This window comes from Aedes albopictus, chromosome 1 (assembly GCF_035046485.1).
Source record: "Aedes albopictus strain Foshan chromosome 1, AalbF5, whole genome shotgun sequence".
In the NCBI taxonomy this organism is placed as follows: Eukaryota; Metazoa; Arthropoda; class Insecta; order Diptera; family Culicidae; genus Aedes; species Aedes albopictus.
This window is the reverse complement of record NC_085136.1, coordinates 128,863,290-128,876,063: the sequence shown is the minus strand read 5'-3', so window position 1 is coordinate 128,876,063 and position 12,774 is coordinate 128,863,290. Positions and strand designations below refer to the sequence as shown.

The following is a 12,774-nucleotide window of genomic DNA, read 5'->3' as shown; positions in this document are numbered from 1 at the left end:
CTCTTCTAATCGGAAAATCCGCATTTATCCGTTCCCAACCGTCGTTAACCGCTGTTAGCGCCACAGGCGCAGTTAAACGCAGTTAATGACGGTTAGCAACGGATGAATGCAGATTTTTTCAGTAAGCAAAGGAAATGTTATTCCCCCTGGAGGAAACTGAGAAGGAACTTTAAAGAGATGAACCAGCCTAGGGCTGGAAATCTCTATAATAAAGTAATAATAATAATAATGAGAAGGAACTTCCATTGGAAAATCAGAAGGAATTCAGAAGGAACATCTGAAGGAATGCCTGACTAAATTTATGGAGGATTATCACTCTGCAGCAGGCGAAATTGCTAGAATATTTTTACTAACTGAAGTTCACCCAGAAGCCCATGACTGTATGTTTATAAAATATTGCAAGGATTTCGCGACGATCGTGTTAATGTGCAATCTTTGACAGCACAATGTTCACACATCCAACAACAAAGGAAACCGATTAGTCCGGAATAAAACAATCAGTATTCGAATAAACTCACAGTTCACTTCGTAAGAACAACGAAATTAATCGAAATTAAATTTGACGAGTTCCATTCTCACGTCCGGTCCCGGAGCTAATTTTTTGTAAGCACGGAACGCTCAAACGTTGAAATTATCATCAAGTTCGTGCATCGCTCCATTAGCTTGTGCACCCTTGGATGCAATGTATTGCACTCTGCCACAAGGAATTTGATGTGCACTTGGTTGGTGATCTGCCGGATTTTTTGTAAGCTATCCAATCCGATGTATGTATGTCAGCGTGGACATTAAGAAAGGCTTTTTACGGCATCATCAGCATCGGCAGCCATGTTGTATATGTGGTTCAAAATTTCAAAGTGATAATTCTCAGCCACGAAAGCGAATATTCGTGTGAAAACGTATCATCCTATATGCTCACTCGCAGTGATTGTGATGATACTTTTTCAGCTGCGTTACTGCAGAATTTTCAGTTTTTTTTTTATTCTTAATCACTTAATCTAATTTACAGCTCTATTGTCCACTGGGGCACTACGTGAGCAATTTCAATTGACAGCTGCACTTACATTTTGTACAACGCCTAAAATTCTATTCTACTTTATCGAACTGGTTGCCTTTCTGCTGCTTTCACTTTTTCTACTTTATACCTAGTAAAATGATGAGCACAAGGATGATGATGGATGGCCGTTGTTCCTTTCCAGTCCGATTGGGGGTCCATTATGAGTAGCATTTCGCCGATGTCCAGGTATCCGGGTCCGTTTGAGCCATGGGGCTCAGAAGAGGGTCAGTGTCAGTTGCTCTCGGGGGAAAAGTAACTGACGAAAAATCGCAAGTGCCGGGGCTGGGAATCAAACCCATGACCATCCGCATATGAAGCGAACGTGTGACCAACTACGCCACGGGCCCCGGCTATTTTTTGCCTTTCTCGTACACTAAGTGTACTGGAAAGGCTATATGTTCACTCCAAAAATGACTTTTCGATAGAAGGCCCGGAGGGTCGAGTCACATATACCAATCAACTCAGCTCGACGAATTGAGGTGATGTCTGTGTGTATGTATGTGTGTGTGTATGTATGTGTGTATGTGTGTGTACAAAAAACTCACATCACTTTTTGGCAGTAAACTTCATCCGATTTCAATGACCGACGGTTCATTCGACGCGGAATCTGGTCCCATTGTTTCCTATTGAAAATGGTTCGAATCGGTCCAGCCGTTCCGGAGATGTGGCCATTTAGGTGTTCCGGAACGGTACCCCAGGAAGGGACCAGATATGAAAATGCATCAAACCTATGCATGCGACACATCAAACCACGGCATTTTCAATAACCTGATGAGCGGTAAGCAGGAAAATAGTCTCAGACCATATCTGAACCGGTAGTGTTCCCGAACCGGTTCTGGGTGTCCCGCTGGAAGTGGCCAAATATGCAATTGAACCAAACGCATGCATGCGACACATCAAACCACGGCATTTTCGATGACCTGATGGACAATGAGCAGGAAAATCATCCCAGACCATATCTGAACCGGTAGTGTTCCGGAACCGGTTCTAGGCGTCCCGCTGGAGGTGGCCAAATATACAATTGAACCAAACCCATACATGCGACACATCAAACCACGGCATTTTCGATGACCTGATGGACAATGCGCAGGAAAATCATCTCAGACCATATTTGAACCAGCAGTGTTCCGGAACCGGTTCCGGGGTTCCCGCCAAAGTGGTCAAATCTGAAAGAGAAACAAAAGCGTACATGCGTCACATCAAATAGCGGCTTTTTAGATTACCTATTGAACGGCCAGCAAGTGTTTTGGAATCGGTTTTGAGTGGCCGGGAGAGGCCAAATGTAAAAGTAAACCAAATCCAGGCATGTGACACATCAAATCGTGGCTTTTGCGATAACCTGATGAACAGTTAGCTAGAAAATAGCCTTAGGTCACACTAAAGACAACTGGTTGTGTTCCGGAATGGGTTCCGAGAGTCCCGTCGAAATTGTCAAACTCTGCATGTGACACCTTCAATTTGCAGCGTTTTTGGTTAACCGATGCACAGTGGCGGGCCTCCATACAAAAGTCGGACAAAACCTCCAATGTTAACCGAAATTGCTAAAATTCTCAGGTTATGATGATTTTAGTTCCCTAAATCTATTTCTGATATGAAACTTATCATATATTTTGATTTTACTATATTAGGGTGGTTCAAAATTTTGAAATCTGCTGATTATAGGAAGCATGTAAAAAGTAATCGATAATAAGCTATAACGATGCCTTTTTTAACGTAGATTTTGATTAACCTTTTAATTTGGGGGTTCTTAAATCATGTATTGGTATTGAAATAAACTATAATTGTGTATTTGTTGCTGTTAGGGCGGTCCAAAATCTTCAAAACTACATAAATCATCAGAATAAATCGTTTACCTACGTTTTCTTTCAATGGATCAATTCAGATACACACCAATGCTGGCTGACAAGACGTAGTCTATTCTCAGGGACTGCCCATAGACCACGTGACATTTTACGGTGGGTGCACGGAGGTGTGTTAATTCAATCGTTATGGGGTCAGATAGTCTAATATAGTGAACTGCGTAAAATCTGAACTGCTTCTTATCAATCTTGTTTCAACAACTTCATATATGCTCTTCCGAGTTTGGGTTTTAAGGTGCATCGATCCCTGCTATAACTTATCGAAGCAACCGAAACAACCCTATCAATAAAGAATTGGCAATTCGCAATATTGAAGGGAGTTTTTGATAAACGATCATCAGAGATCGGTAATCATATTTATGAACAGTAGAAATGTGTTTAACGAAACTGCATGAATTACATACAATAAAACTTCAAGTTTAAAAAACCAATATAAGGGGTTGACCTAAAGAGCGTAAAACGCTCGTTTCATAAAATTGCTTTTAAAATATTCAAAGATTGCCTTGGTGATCGCGACGTTTACGCAGAAAAATATTTAACGTAGCGTTTATCGCCGTTTAGTGAATTCCGTTTATATTTTATACATGATTGTTGCTTTGAACTGTTGTTGTAGCGATGTGCGTGTACAAAAGAAACACGTAGATGTCGACGAATTTGTGTCACTATATATTGAAACATCGTGGCCATTACATTATTACATTTACAGACACACCCGCACCCCCCCCCCCCCCCCCCCCCCTATTACCATCTGACTTGGTGAAAGTCTCTTACAATAATGAAAATTACACTAAATTGAATTGTAAGTCAATTTGAACTATGTGAAGATAAAACTTAAATTTCAAACAATATCACTTTCTCCATGACCATGCGGCTCCATTGTGACCTGATAGGAAAAAAATTTTTTTTTTCGCGCTTAGCGCAAAAATGCGCAAACAGTGACCTATATAGCCATAAACTAGACAAAATTGCACGTCAGATCCGGGATACGGCGTCGTTTTCTGATGTTTCCCAAATAAGTACTGGATCTCTTTAAAACAGAGTTTTTCTTCAAAATTTCATAAAAGTCAATATGTTTGAATATTGTAAAAACATAATAATTTTGCGATTGAATTCCAAACAATCCCTGAAATGTAATGGCTATTTATACCCAAAAACACAAAAAATATTGTCAACTTATTCAAGTCTTCCTAACTTTTACAACGAACTCATGAAGGAAGCACATAAAATAAAGACAATAAACACTAATGTTGTAGCACATAAAACTTCAACTTTGAAAAAATCTACAAGACTCAATTTTCGACCTGATCTCCTGAAAATTTGGGGTTTTCTTAGTTGAAGTATCTATAATGGAAGAAAAATATTAGAAAAATAAAATATCGAAGTCGATTTTTGAGGTTTTGTCCGGCTTCCGGCCACTGTGCGATGAGCAGTTAACAAGACAATAATGTCAGACCATATTTGGTTTAGCCGGTAGTTACCCAGAATCCGGGTAGTAAAATGTAAAATTTAACCAAACCCATGGATGCGGTGTATCAAATCACGACCAGTCTTGTAAACATTCGACACTTTTCACTACCTTCATTTCGTTGCCGCAGTCGGGTGTCAGCTTGCTTTGTTACATTCGTGCGCTACCGTTACCTCTTACATTAGAATAACCAGCCACAGAAATCCAATGCCGCGACTGTTCGTGTGACTAACATCTAGTTTGCCTCGCCCTTACAACGTCAGTAGCGGTACTATAAGTGTCAAATAAATTTTGTTTACCAAAACAAAAGGTCCTCTACAAGATGGGCACTTAAAAATCATCAATTATTACAACTAAGGTTATTAAAATAATTAAATAGGAAAACTCAGTACAGCGCCATTGGCGTTCTAGTGTATTTCTATTCCTCTTACCTACACACAACACGAGCAGTAGAACGAAGCTCAATAAACATGAGAAAGAGTCAAATCAATGTCATCTGACACGATGACACGTGTGTAATTCTAGGATTACGCATAGATTCTCAGCCAATTCCGATTATAAATGATAATATGAATTTATTCTTGCATGTTGCATTGAATACAGCACACAGATGGGCAATATAGCTCTTGTTATGGAAGAAGACAGGAATAACAAATGCCGAACCGTCTTCCGAAGCCGCTATCGTGGTGAAGTGCATTCATTTGACATTTTTGTTTCGAACAGTAGTTTGATTGATTGTGTTGCTAATACCGAAGACAAAGGAGGCCGAATATCGGCGAAAGGTTCAAATGACTGTGATCTCTAATAAGACTGATCACGACTTATCGACATCCTGATGGAAAAATAGGGTCAGACCCGGTAGTGTTGCGGGTTCAGCTGTGGCTTCGAAAGTGGTTAAAAGTAAAAGTGAATCAAACTCATACATGCGATATATCAAATCGCGGTGATTGGGTAATGGTGGAAAATAAGCAATAAAATAATCTCAGACCATAATTGGGACAACCGGTAGTGTCATGGTCCATGACTCATGGAATCAGATTCGGCTATCTCACAGGATATTACCAAATGTAAAAATGAACCAAACCCATATATACGACACATCAGATCGCAGATTTTTTGATAATCTAATGAACGGTTAGCAAGAAAATAGCCTTAGATCACATTAGAGACTAGCTTTTGTGTAGCAGAACCAACGATCATGTGAAACATTAAATCGTGGCTTTGTTTAATGACCTGATAAACGTTAGGTATGAACAACAGTGACGAATCGGTCTAAGTTCACATATATGAAAGAGAACAAAATATAGACAAAACTAAAGCAATCTCACCAAATCGTACCATTTCAGATTCCTAAGATGTAAATTTATAGCAGGATGGGTCAACGTCGAATGGAAAAATAAGAATTTGATCGCGTTAACAGAAGATGGCGGCTGTTTTAAGGAATTTTGAGCTCTAAAACTATGTAAAATAAGTGTGTTTGGTATGGGAAATATGTTCGGAGTCCACCAGAGTATCCAAGATAGCGGTCCAAAATCCAAGATAATGGCCCAGTATGCAAGTAAGTGCCTATTTTATAGGATTTTTAATTCTTGCATTATGGGCATATTTTGTATGGAAATATGTTCAGAATTCAAAATTTGTAATCAGAAAACCCAAGCTGTCCGCTGTTTCACAAGGTCTGCAACATGACTATAGTTTGAATGGGGAAGAATGCCGGTCTTCGTCCAAAACTGGTAACCAGAAAATCATAAACGACATGCCAAAATTCAATACGGCGACTATTATATGTAATTTTAGGACCAAAAATGAATACCAGGACATCCAAGATGGTGTCTCAATGTTCAAGATGGCGGTTAGTTTAGTTGGAGTAGATATCCAGAGTCATAAAATGATGACCGGAAAATCTAAAATGACGTTGCAAAATTTTGCGGCTTCATGACACTTATATGGTTTGAATTTTGTTTTATAGTTTCTAAATATTGGATGTTATGCTAATATAAAATGTATCCATATTGAGTAGATTAAGCAAGCAGTTTTCATTTTGTATTTATGTCAATGTCGTCAACACGTCGCTTGATTTTTGTTGAAAGGATATTTTAAAGCACGAGAAAGGCACCATCACCGCTAGGTGGATTAATTAGGGTTTTTCAGTTTTTTATCACTTCAAAAACGCGAGGCAAACAATCATTCTAAAGCAAAAAGTCGATAATTCGAATGAAAGCTCAGTGATGCATCATGACACCTTAAAAGTCATTGTCAAAGGAAAATAGGAACCACCAGGGTAAAATATAAGCTAATTTTGAGGGTGAAAAGTTTACAATTTGAAGTTAAACGATTTCGGTGACATTATTCTCAATTTAGTTGAAAATCGGAGTTTTTGACTAACGAAGTTGAGGTTTTCTCCGAATCCGTGCGTTGGACCTTACTTAGGAAGTGGTGCGCTGTATAGTAAACCTGATACGCTATACAGCGCATCACTTCCGAAGTTATGTCCGACGCACGGATTTGGAGAAAAATCCAACTTCGCTAGTCGAAAATTCCGGGTTTCAACTGCACGGAGAATGAGGAAGCATTCAAATTTTTCTACAGATGTATTCGTGGATTTCATCTTATGAAATATTATTCGATTTGAAAAGGTCGTATGTGCTTTTGTCGATTAAAAATTCGATCAGTTGGATTCGCTTATTATAGCAAAAACCGTTGGAATTGAAAAAAGTTGATACATACAGCACAATCATCACAAAACAGGCTTCCTGTTCCATCATTAAAAGTCTCCAAAATATTTTCCATATTGCTACAATAACTAAAATAAACTGATCGAATTTTATATCGACAAATGTAAATACGACCTATTCAAATCGAGCTCCAGATTTTGTTTGTGTACCTATATTGTAAATCGATTATTTATTAATCGATTATTTGGGAACAAAAAACTTCGACACCCCTAACATCTTTTTTTCGAGAAATGTCACCTTGCACGGTAAACTAAAATTGATCAAAATACAATTATTGACTTTTTCTGACAATAGGGTGTGCTGTAATCATTCGTAAACGGCGTCTCCATGCCGTTGTATGTAAAAACACGAAGTGACCTATATTGTTAATATAGTATATTTGCTAGCTCCGTCGATGCCTGTTTCTAAATTACAATGAAAATAAAACGCTAGACACCTCTTCCATCAAAATAGACGGCTGCCGACTGATACCTCAATCTGCAACCGCCACACTCTATATTCCATTCAGGTATTTACAATTCAACAAACTTCTTCCAAACTTCATACCTCTGCTATTTCTCCAACAATTGTACCTACCAACAATACTGCCGCCGTTCACGTACCTGAAGGTTCGACGCTACCCGAGCGTTCAACGCTACCTAACTTCCAACAAAACTGAGCCGAAATCCAAATTTTCATGAATTTTGGTGCCCGGGAACCTATTTAAAAATCAATTTAAAGTTTGTATGGGAGCGATTTGTCGAATCACCCCTCGTCGCATTTTGTACTGGGCGCAGCTGTCAAGCAGTTGCCCAGCTGTCAAAAGGTGATTTCGAAAAATCTTTTTGAAATTGATTTTAGGTGCCAAAACAAAGTTCTAAAAATCTGAAAAAAATCATAGTGGCTCATGAAAAGGTTCTCTTTTGTATAAAATCAAAAAATCAATACATTTTTCGAAATTTATAAACCCAATTGCTCCTGAAACGGTTCCGCGTTATTTGACCGATCGCCGTTTGACCGAAAGGGTCGTGGAGCCGAACTTTGTTTGACCAAATGCCATTTAGCCGAAAAGAGGAATGATGAACTCATGTGATCGTTCCACTGTTCTTCGCATCAGTGTAACTCCAGAATCAGAGGAAGGAATAATCCCTGATAAAATATTGAATTGCAAAACTAGCCAATGAAATATTACTGATGATCATATTTGCAGATGTCAAGAGATTGCTCTGAATTCGTTTGAACAAATGGAATTCGGTCAAACGATCCATTCGACCAAGTGGTATTTGGCTAAACGGCGTTCGGCTATTTGACCTTGAAACCAAGAGAGAAGAGAGCTTTACTCAGAGCAAGCCTATCACTTGCTCAAGCAACTGCGGGATTCTTTCAGGAGATTCATTGGAGAATTCCCTAAAAGTTCCCTTTAAAGATTCCTTCAGGAGCTCCCTTTGGGGATTCCTCAATATGTTCCCTATAGGATTCTTTCCGAAATTCGTTATGAGAATTCCCCAGTAGATCCATTTTGAGGTCTCTTCAGGATTTTGTTCTGGGGATCCTGGAGAAGATTTTGGGATTTCTTCCATGAATCTCCTATGGGGATTCCTCCAGGGGGAGACTCCTGGAGGAGTCCCCAGGGGGAGACTCCTGGAGGAGTCCCCAGGGGGAGACTCCTGGAAGAGTCCCCAGGGGGAGACTCCTGGAAGAGTCCCCAGGGGGAGACTCCTGGAAGAGTCCCCAGGGGGAGACTCCTGGAAGAGTCCCCAGGGGGAGACTCCTGGAAGAGTCCCCAGGGGGAGACTCCTGGAAGAGTCCCCAGGGGGAGACTCCTGGAAGAGTCCCCAGGGGGAGACTCCTGGAAGAGTCCCCAGGGGGAGACTCCTGGAAGAGTCCCCAGGGGGAGACTCCTGGAGGAGTCCCCAGGTGGAGACTCCTGGAGGAGTCCCCCGGGGGAGACTCCTGGAGGAGTCCCTGTTGAAATTTGCATTTCTTAATTTCAAAACCCTTTTTTCCTCAGTGTAGGAATATGCTGTCAGTACCATGCTGGCAGTGGCCACGTGACCCGGGTTGTTTACAGGAGTTAAAGAGCCAACTGTCAGAGAGGTGGCGGGAGAGTCAGGAGTGCTCACGCACACATATGTAATGGTGCAGGACGAGGCATATCCATCACTAGAGTAGTCAGGTCGCCTTGCATTTAGTGGCAGGGCATGATCCTTGTAGTTTTCAGATTCAGTCAGGCGCTCACGCTGTTATGACAGCTTACATTTGGTAAGTTAAATAAACATCGAGAACAATATTTTTGCAGAGGGTTTTTCTGTGAAAGAACTGTCCTTTTCAACTAAAGGGTCCTGGGACAAATATTTCAGGTGGAGATTTCCACAATATTTGTTCCATCAATTGCATCGTTGTTGTCCGCTTTGGTACTTGTAATAATTACGTCTGGTGGAGATTTCCACAGTAATAATTACAAGAGGTTTAGGTCGGACGGTCCGGGCATCCACTAACCATCATATTTTTCAACAGGTTATGGGCCCAGGCAACGCGTTCCTGGAAAACATTTTTTTTTTGAAAGGTTGAATCTGGTGGAGTAATCCGCATGAAAATTTTTGAATAATTTACTGTGGTGGAGTTATCCGCGTGTTCATTTTTAACCAATTTACTCTGGTGGAGATATCCGCATGAACATTTTTTTTTGTATTTAGATTTCCTCATGAAACCTGCATAGTGCATGGTAATTTATTGTAGTAGTTGAAAGTTGAAGAGCTTATAGCACCGCACGGAGATATCTGTAAGTACTTTGGACTACTGAACTGAATTTTGTTGATCAGTTATTACACTATGGACAGCAGATTGAGAAGAGTATTTCCTCCAACCACCTGTGCTCCAACGTTCAAAGGGGATGACAAAAGTTATCCTTTTTGGAAGAAGCGCATAGAAACCTATTTCAGACAAGATGGCATATTATATGTATTTGAGAGTACTCCGTTGGAGGAGGAATATGCTTTGCCTGCTATTGATGCTTCTCCTCAAGCAGAAATACAGCGCAAAGCCAAATTGGCAAAAAGACTTAAAGATGATTCTCAAGTTGTCAACGACTTGATGATGTGCTTAGATGATGAACCCATGGGACATATTTTGGACTGCGAATATGCCAAAAATGTGCCCAAAGGTGAAAATGCCATGCTTGGGCTGCGATCAAAGCTTTTCCTGCTCAAAAACAGGAAATTCAAGACTCTAAAGGAATTGTTTACTTCTCACGAAGACTTGATTCGACAACTTAATATTATGGGGAAACAAGTTTCTCACCAAGAACATTTTTTTTTTTTTTTTTTTTAAGACACAGACACGTTTAATGCTTCCAGTGAGCTATTTGCTCTTTGAAGGAAGCACGACCTTTGCACCTTTTTGGCTGCAATAGGAGGCAATCAGTGAAGTACTAGATTGAAAGTAGTGAGCTGAATTTTTGTATGGTGAGATGATCAATTCTCCATTTCTGAAATGAATTGGTGCAAACAGCGTGGGTTATATGATTTCTTGCCTAATTTGATGCTGGTTGAGCAAAAGTTTGGATAACTGTGTTGTTGTATTATTTATTTCTTGCTACTTTAACAACACAGTAACCCAAACTTTTGCTCAAACAGCATCAAATAAGGCAAGAAATCATATAACCCACGCTGTTTGCACCAATTCATTGCAGAAATGGAGAATTGATCATCTCACCATACAAAAATTCAGCTCACTACTTTCAATCTAGTACTTCACTGGTTGCCTCCTATTCCCGAAAAATACAGTCATATTTTGGGGGCTCTTTCTGTAATGAGAAAAGATGACCTGATGAATATGTCTTTGGTACAGGTTCAACGTATTTTCATTGACGCTGAAATCGGTAAATCCAAAGCAATTGATCAGCAACCTGTGGCATACAACATGACGAAAGTTTGGTGGAAGAATGCAAAGCAACAGCATCTACAACAACGCAAGATGCTGAGGTGTTATGAGTGTGGCAAACTTGGCCACATTCGCCGTTTTTGCGTTGTATATAAGCATAAAATGCAGAAACCAGCCAATGTCACGTCCAACATTCAGAAGCCTCCCCAGCGCCAGAAGCGCGACGTAGCCCTCATTACCAACGAGAGTGGTGATTGCATTGTGCGTGTCCCAATCGGCCGTGTCAACACTGACACGCAGGGTACGAAAAACGGATTACGCCGAAAAACAAACGCTTTGTCCTAAGCGGTGCATGTCGGTAACAAAAGCGCTCCACAACAAACGCATGTCAAGCGATGAGAGCAATTAAACAAATATCGCTTGCCGTGCGTGTGCCGATATTTCGACTTTTCTGCTGAAATTTTCGACTTACATCATCAAATTCATGAGCATTTGGACGAATTAAGACTCTTGCCATCCTCAGAGTCGAGTTTTAGTGGTAAAACAATGAGAAAATCACGATGTGAATAGAACGAGACAAATATTCCTACCGTTTTTGTTGTGAACAAACTCGGGAGCGATTTTGTCATTATCTGCTAACGAAAAAACAAAGCGTTGTTGCCGTGCCTTCTTTGTTACCTATTTTTCGCTTGCGGTGCCATATTTTGCGTACACTGCTGACACGCTGAATCGGGTTGGAGTGCTACGTCAACGAGCCGGTCTTCCCTGGCTACAGTAGTTGAAGGACCACATCCAAATTCGACATGACAAAGAACGGGACAACAACCAACTAATCCGCAGTTATCCCTTCTGGGAGCTACCGGTCGCCATGCCAGTGAGTACACCAGTAAACTTCATAATCGACAGTGGCGCCACCAATCACATGTGTCGAGAAATACTACATTTCAAGACGATGTGGGATATTGAACCGCTGACCATCACCACGGCAAAGTCCGGCGAAAGGGTATGCCGAAAGATGGGAGATGTCAAACTGTGCAACGATAATAAAGATAATGTTTTGTTGTACAATGTTCTTTTTATACCTGAACTCACATGCAATCTTATTTCGGTAACTCGCATTGTTGAAAAAGGTCTACATGTAACATTTGAGCAAGATTGTGTGATTGTGAAAAACGGAATTGGTGAGATTCTTTTGAATGGCACCAAATCCGATGGCCTTTTCCATGTAAGTCTTTACCCAGATGAAGGATACGCATACTATGGATGTAAGTCCAATGCCATGGATCTATGGCATAAGAGATACGGTCATCTAGGGAAAGACAATTTGTTGAAGTTATGACTAAATGATATGGTTCCAGGTCTGGATTTTGATATCAAATCTGACACAGGCAAAGAAACAATCTGTGAATCATGCATTAGGGGCTGTCCATTAATTACGTAAGGGAATTTTTGCGATTTTTCGACACCCCCTCCCCCCCTTGTAAGATGTTTTTGTATGGAAAGCCAAATATTTTTGTATGGCGCGTAAGATTTCTCAAACCCCCCCTCCCCCTATAAACCCTTACGTAATAAATGGACAGCCCCTTATGGGAAAACAAAACCGTGATAACTATGACAAAAGTTTTAAATTTCGCTCCACAAGACCCCTTGAGTTAGTTCCCACTGATGTTTGCGGCCAAATGTCTGTTGATTCATATGATGGCTTCAAATATTTTGTAAGCTTCATTGACGATTTTACTCATTTTGTAGTGGTATATTTAATAAGAAATAAGAGTGAAGTATTTGAAAAATTCAAAGAAT

At 40.3% G+C, this 12,774-nt stretch overlaps 1 protein-coding gene across 1 annotated transcript in view; it reads left to right on the top strand.

The window, feature by feature from the left end:
- LOC134291306 (uncharacterized) overlaps positions 1–12,774 on the top strand; it is a 29,643-nt gene that overhangs the window by 15,627 nt on the left and 1,242 nt on the right. The window contains exons 3-4 of the mRNA XM_062859082.1: positions 10,942–11,275; positions 11,787–11,977. Of these exons, the coding sequence (XP_062715066.1) occupies positions 10,942–11,275; positions 11,787–11,977 (525 nt within the window). The remainder of the gene's footprint in view (positions 1–10,941; positions 11,276–11,786; positions 11,978–12,774) is intronic.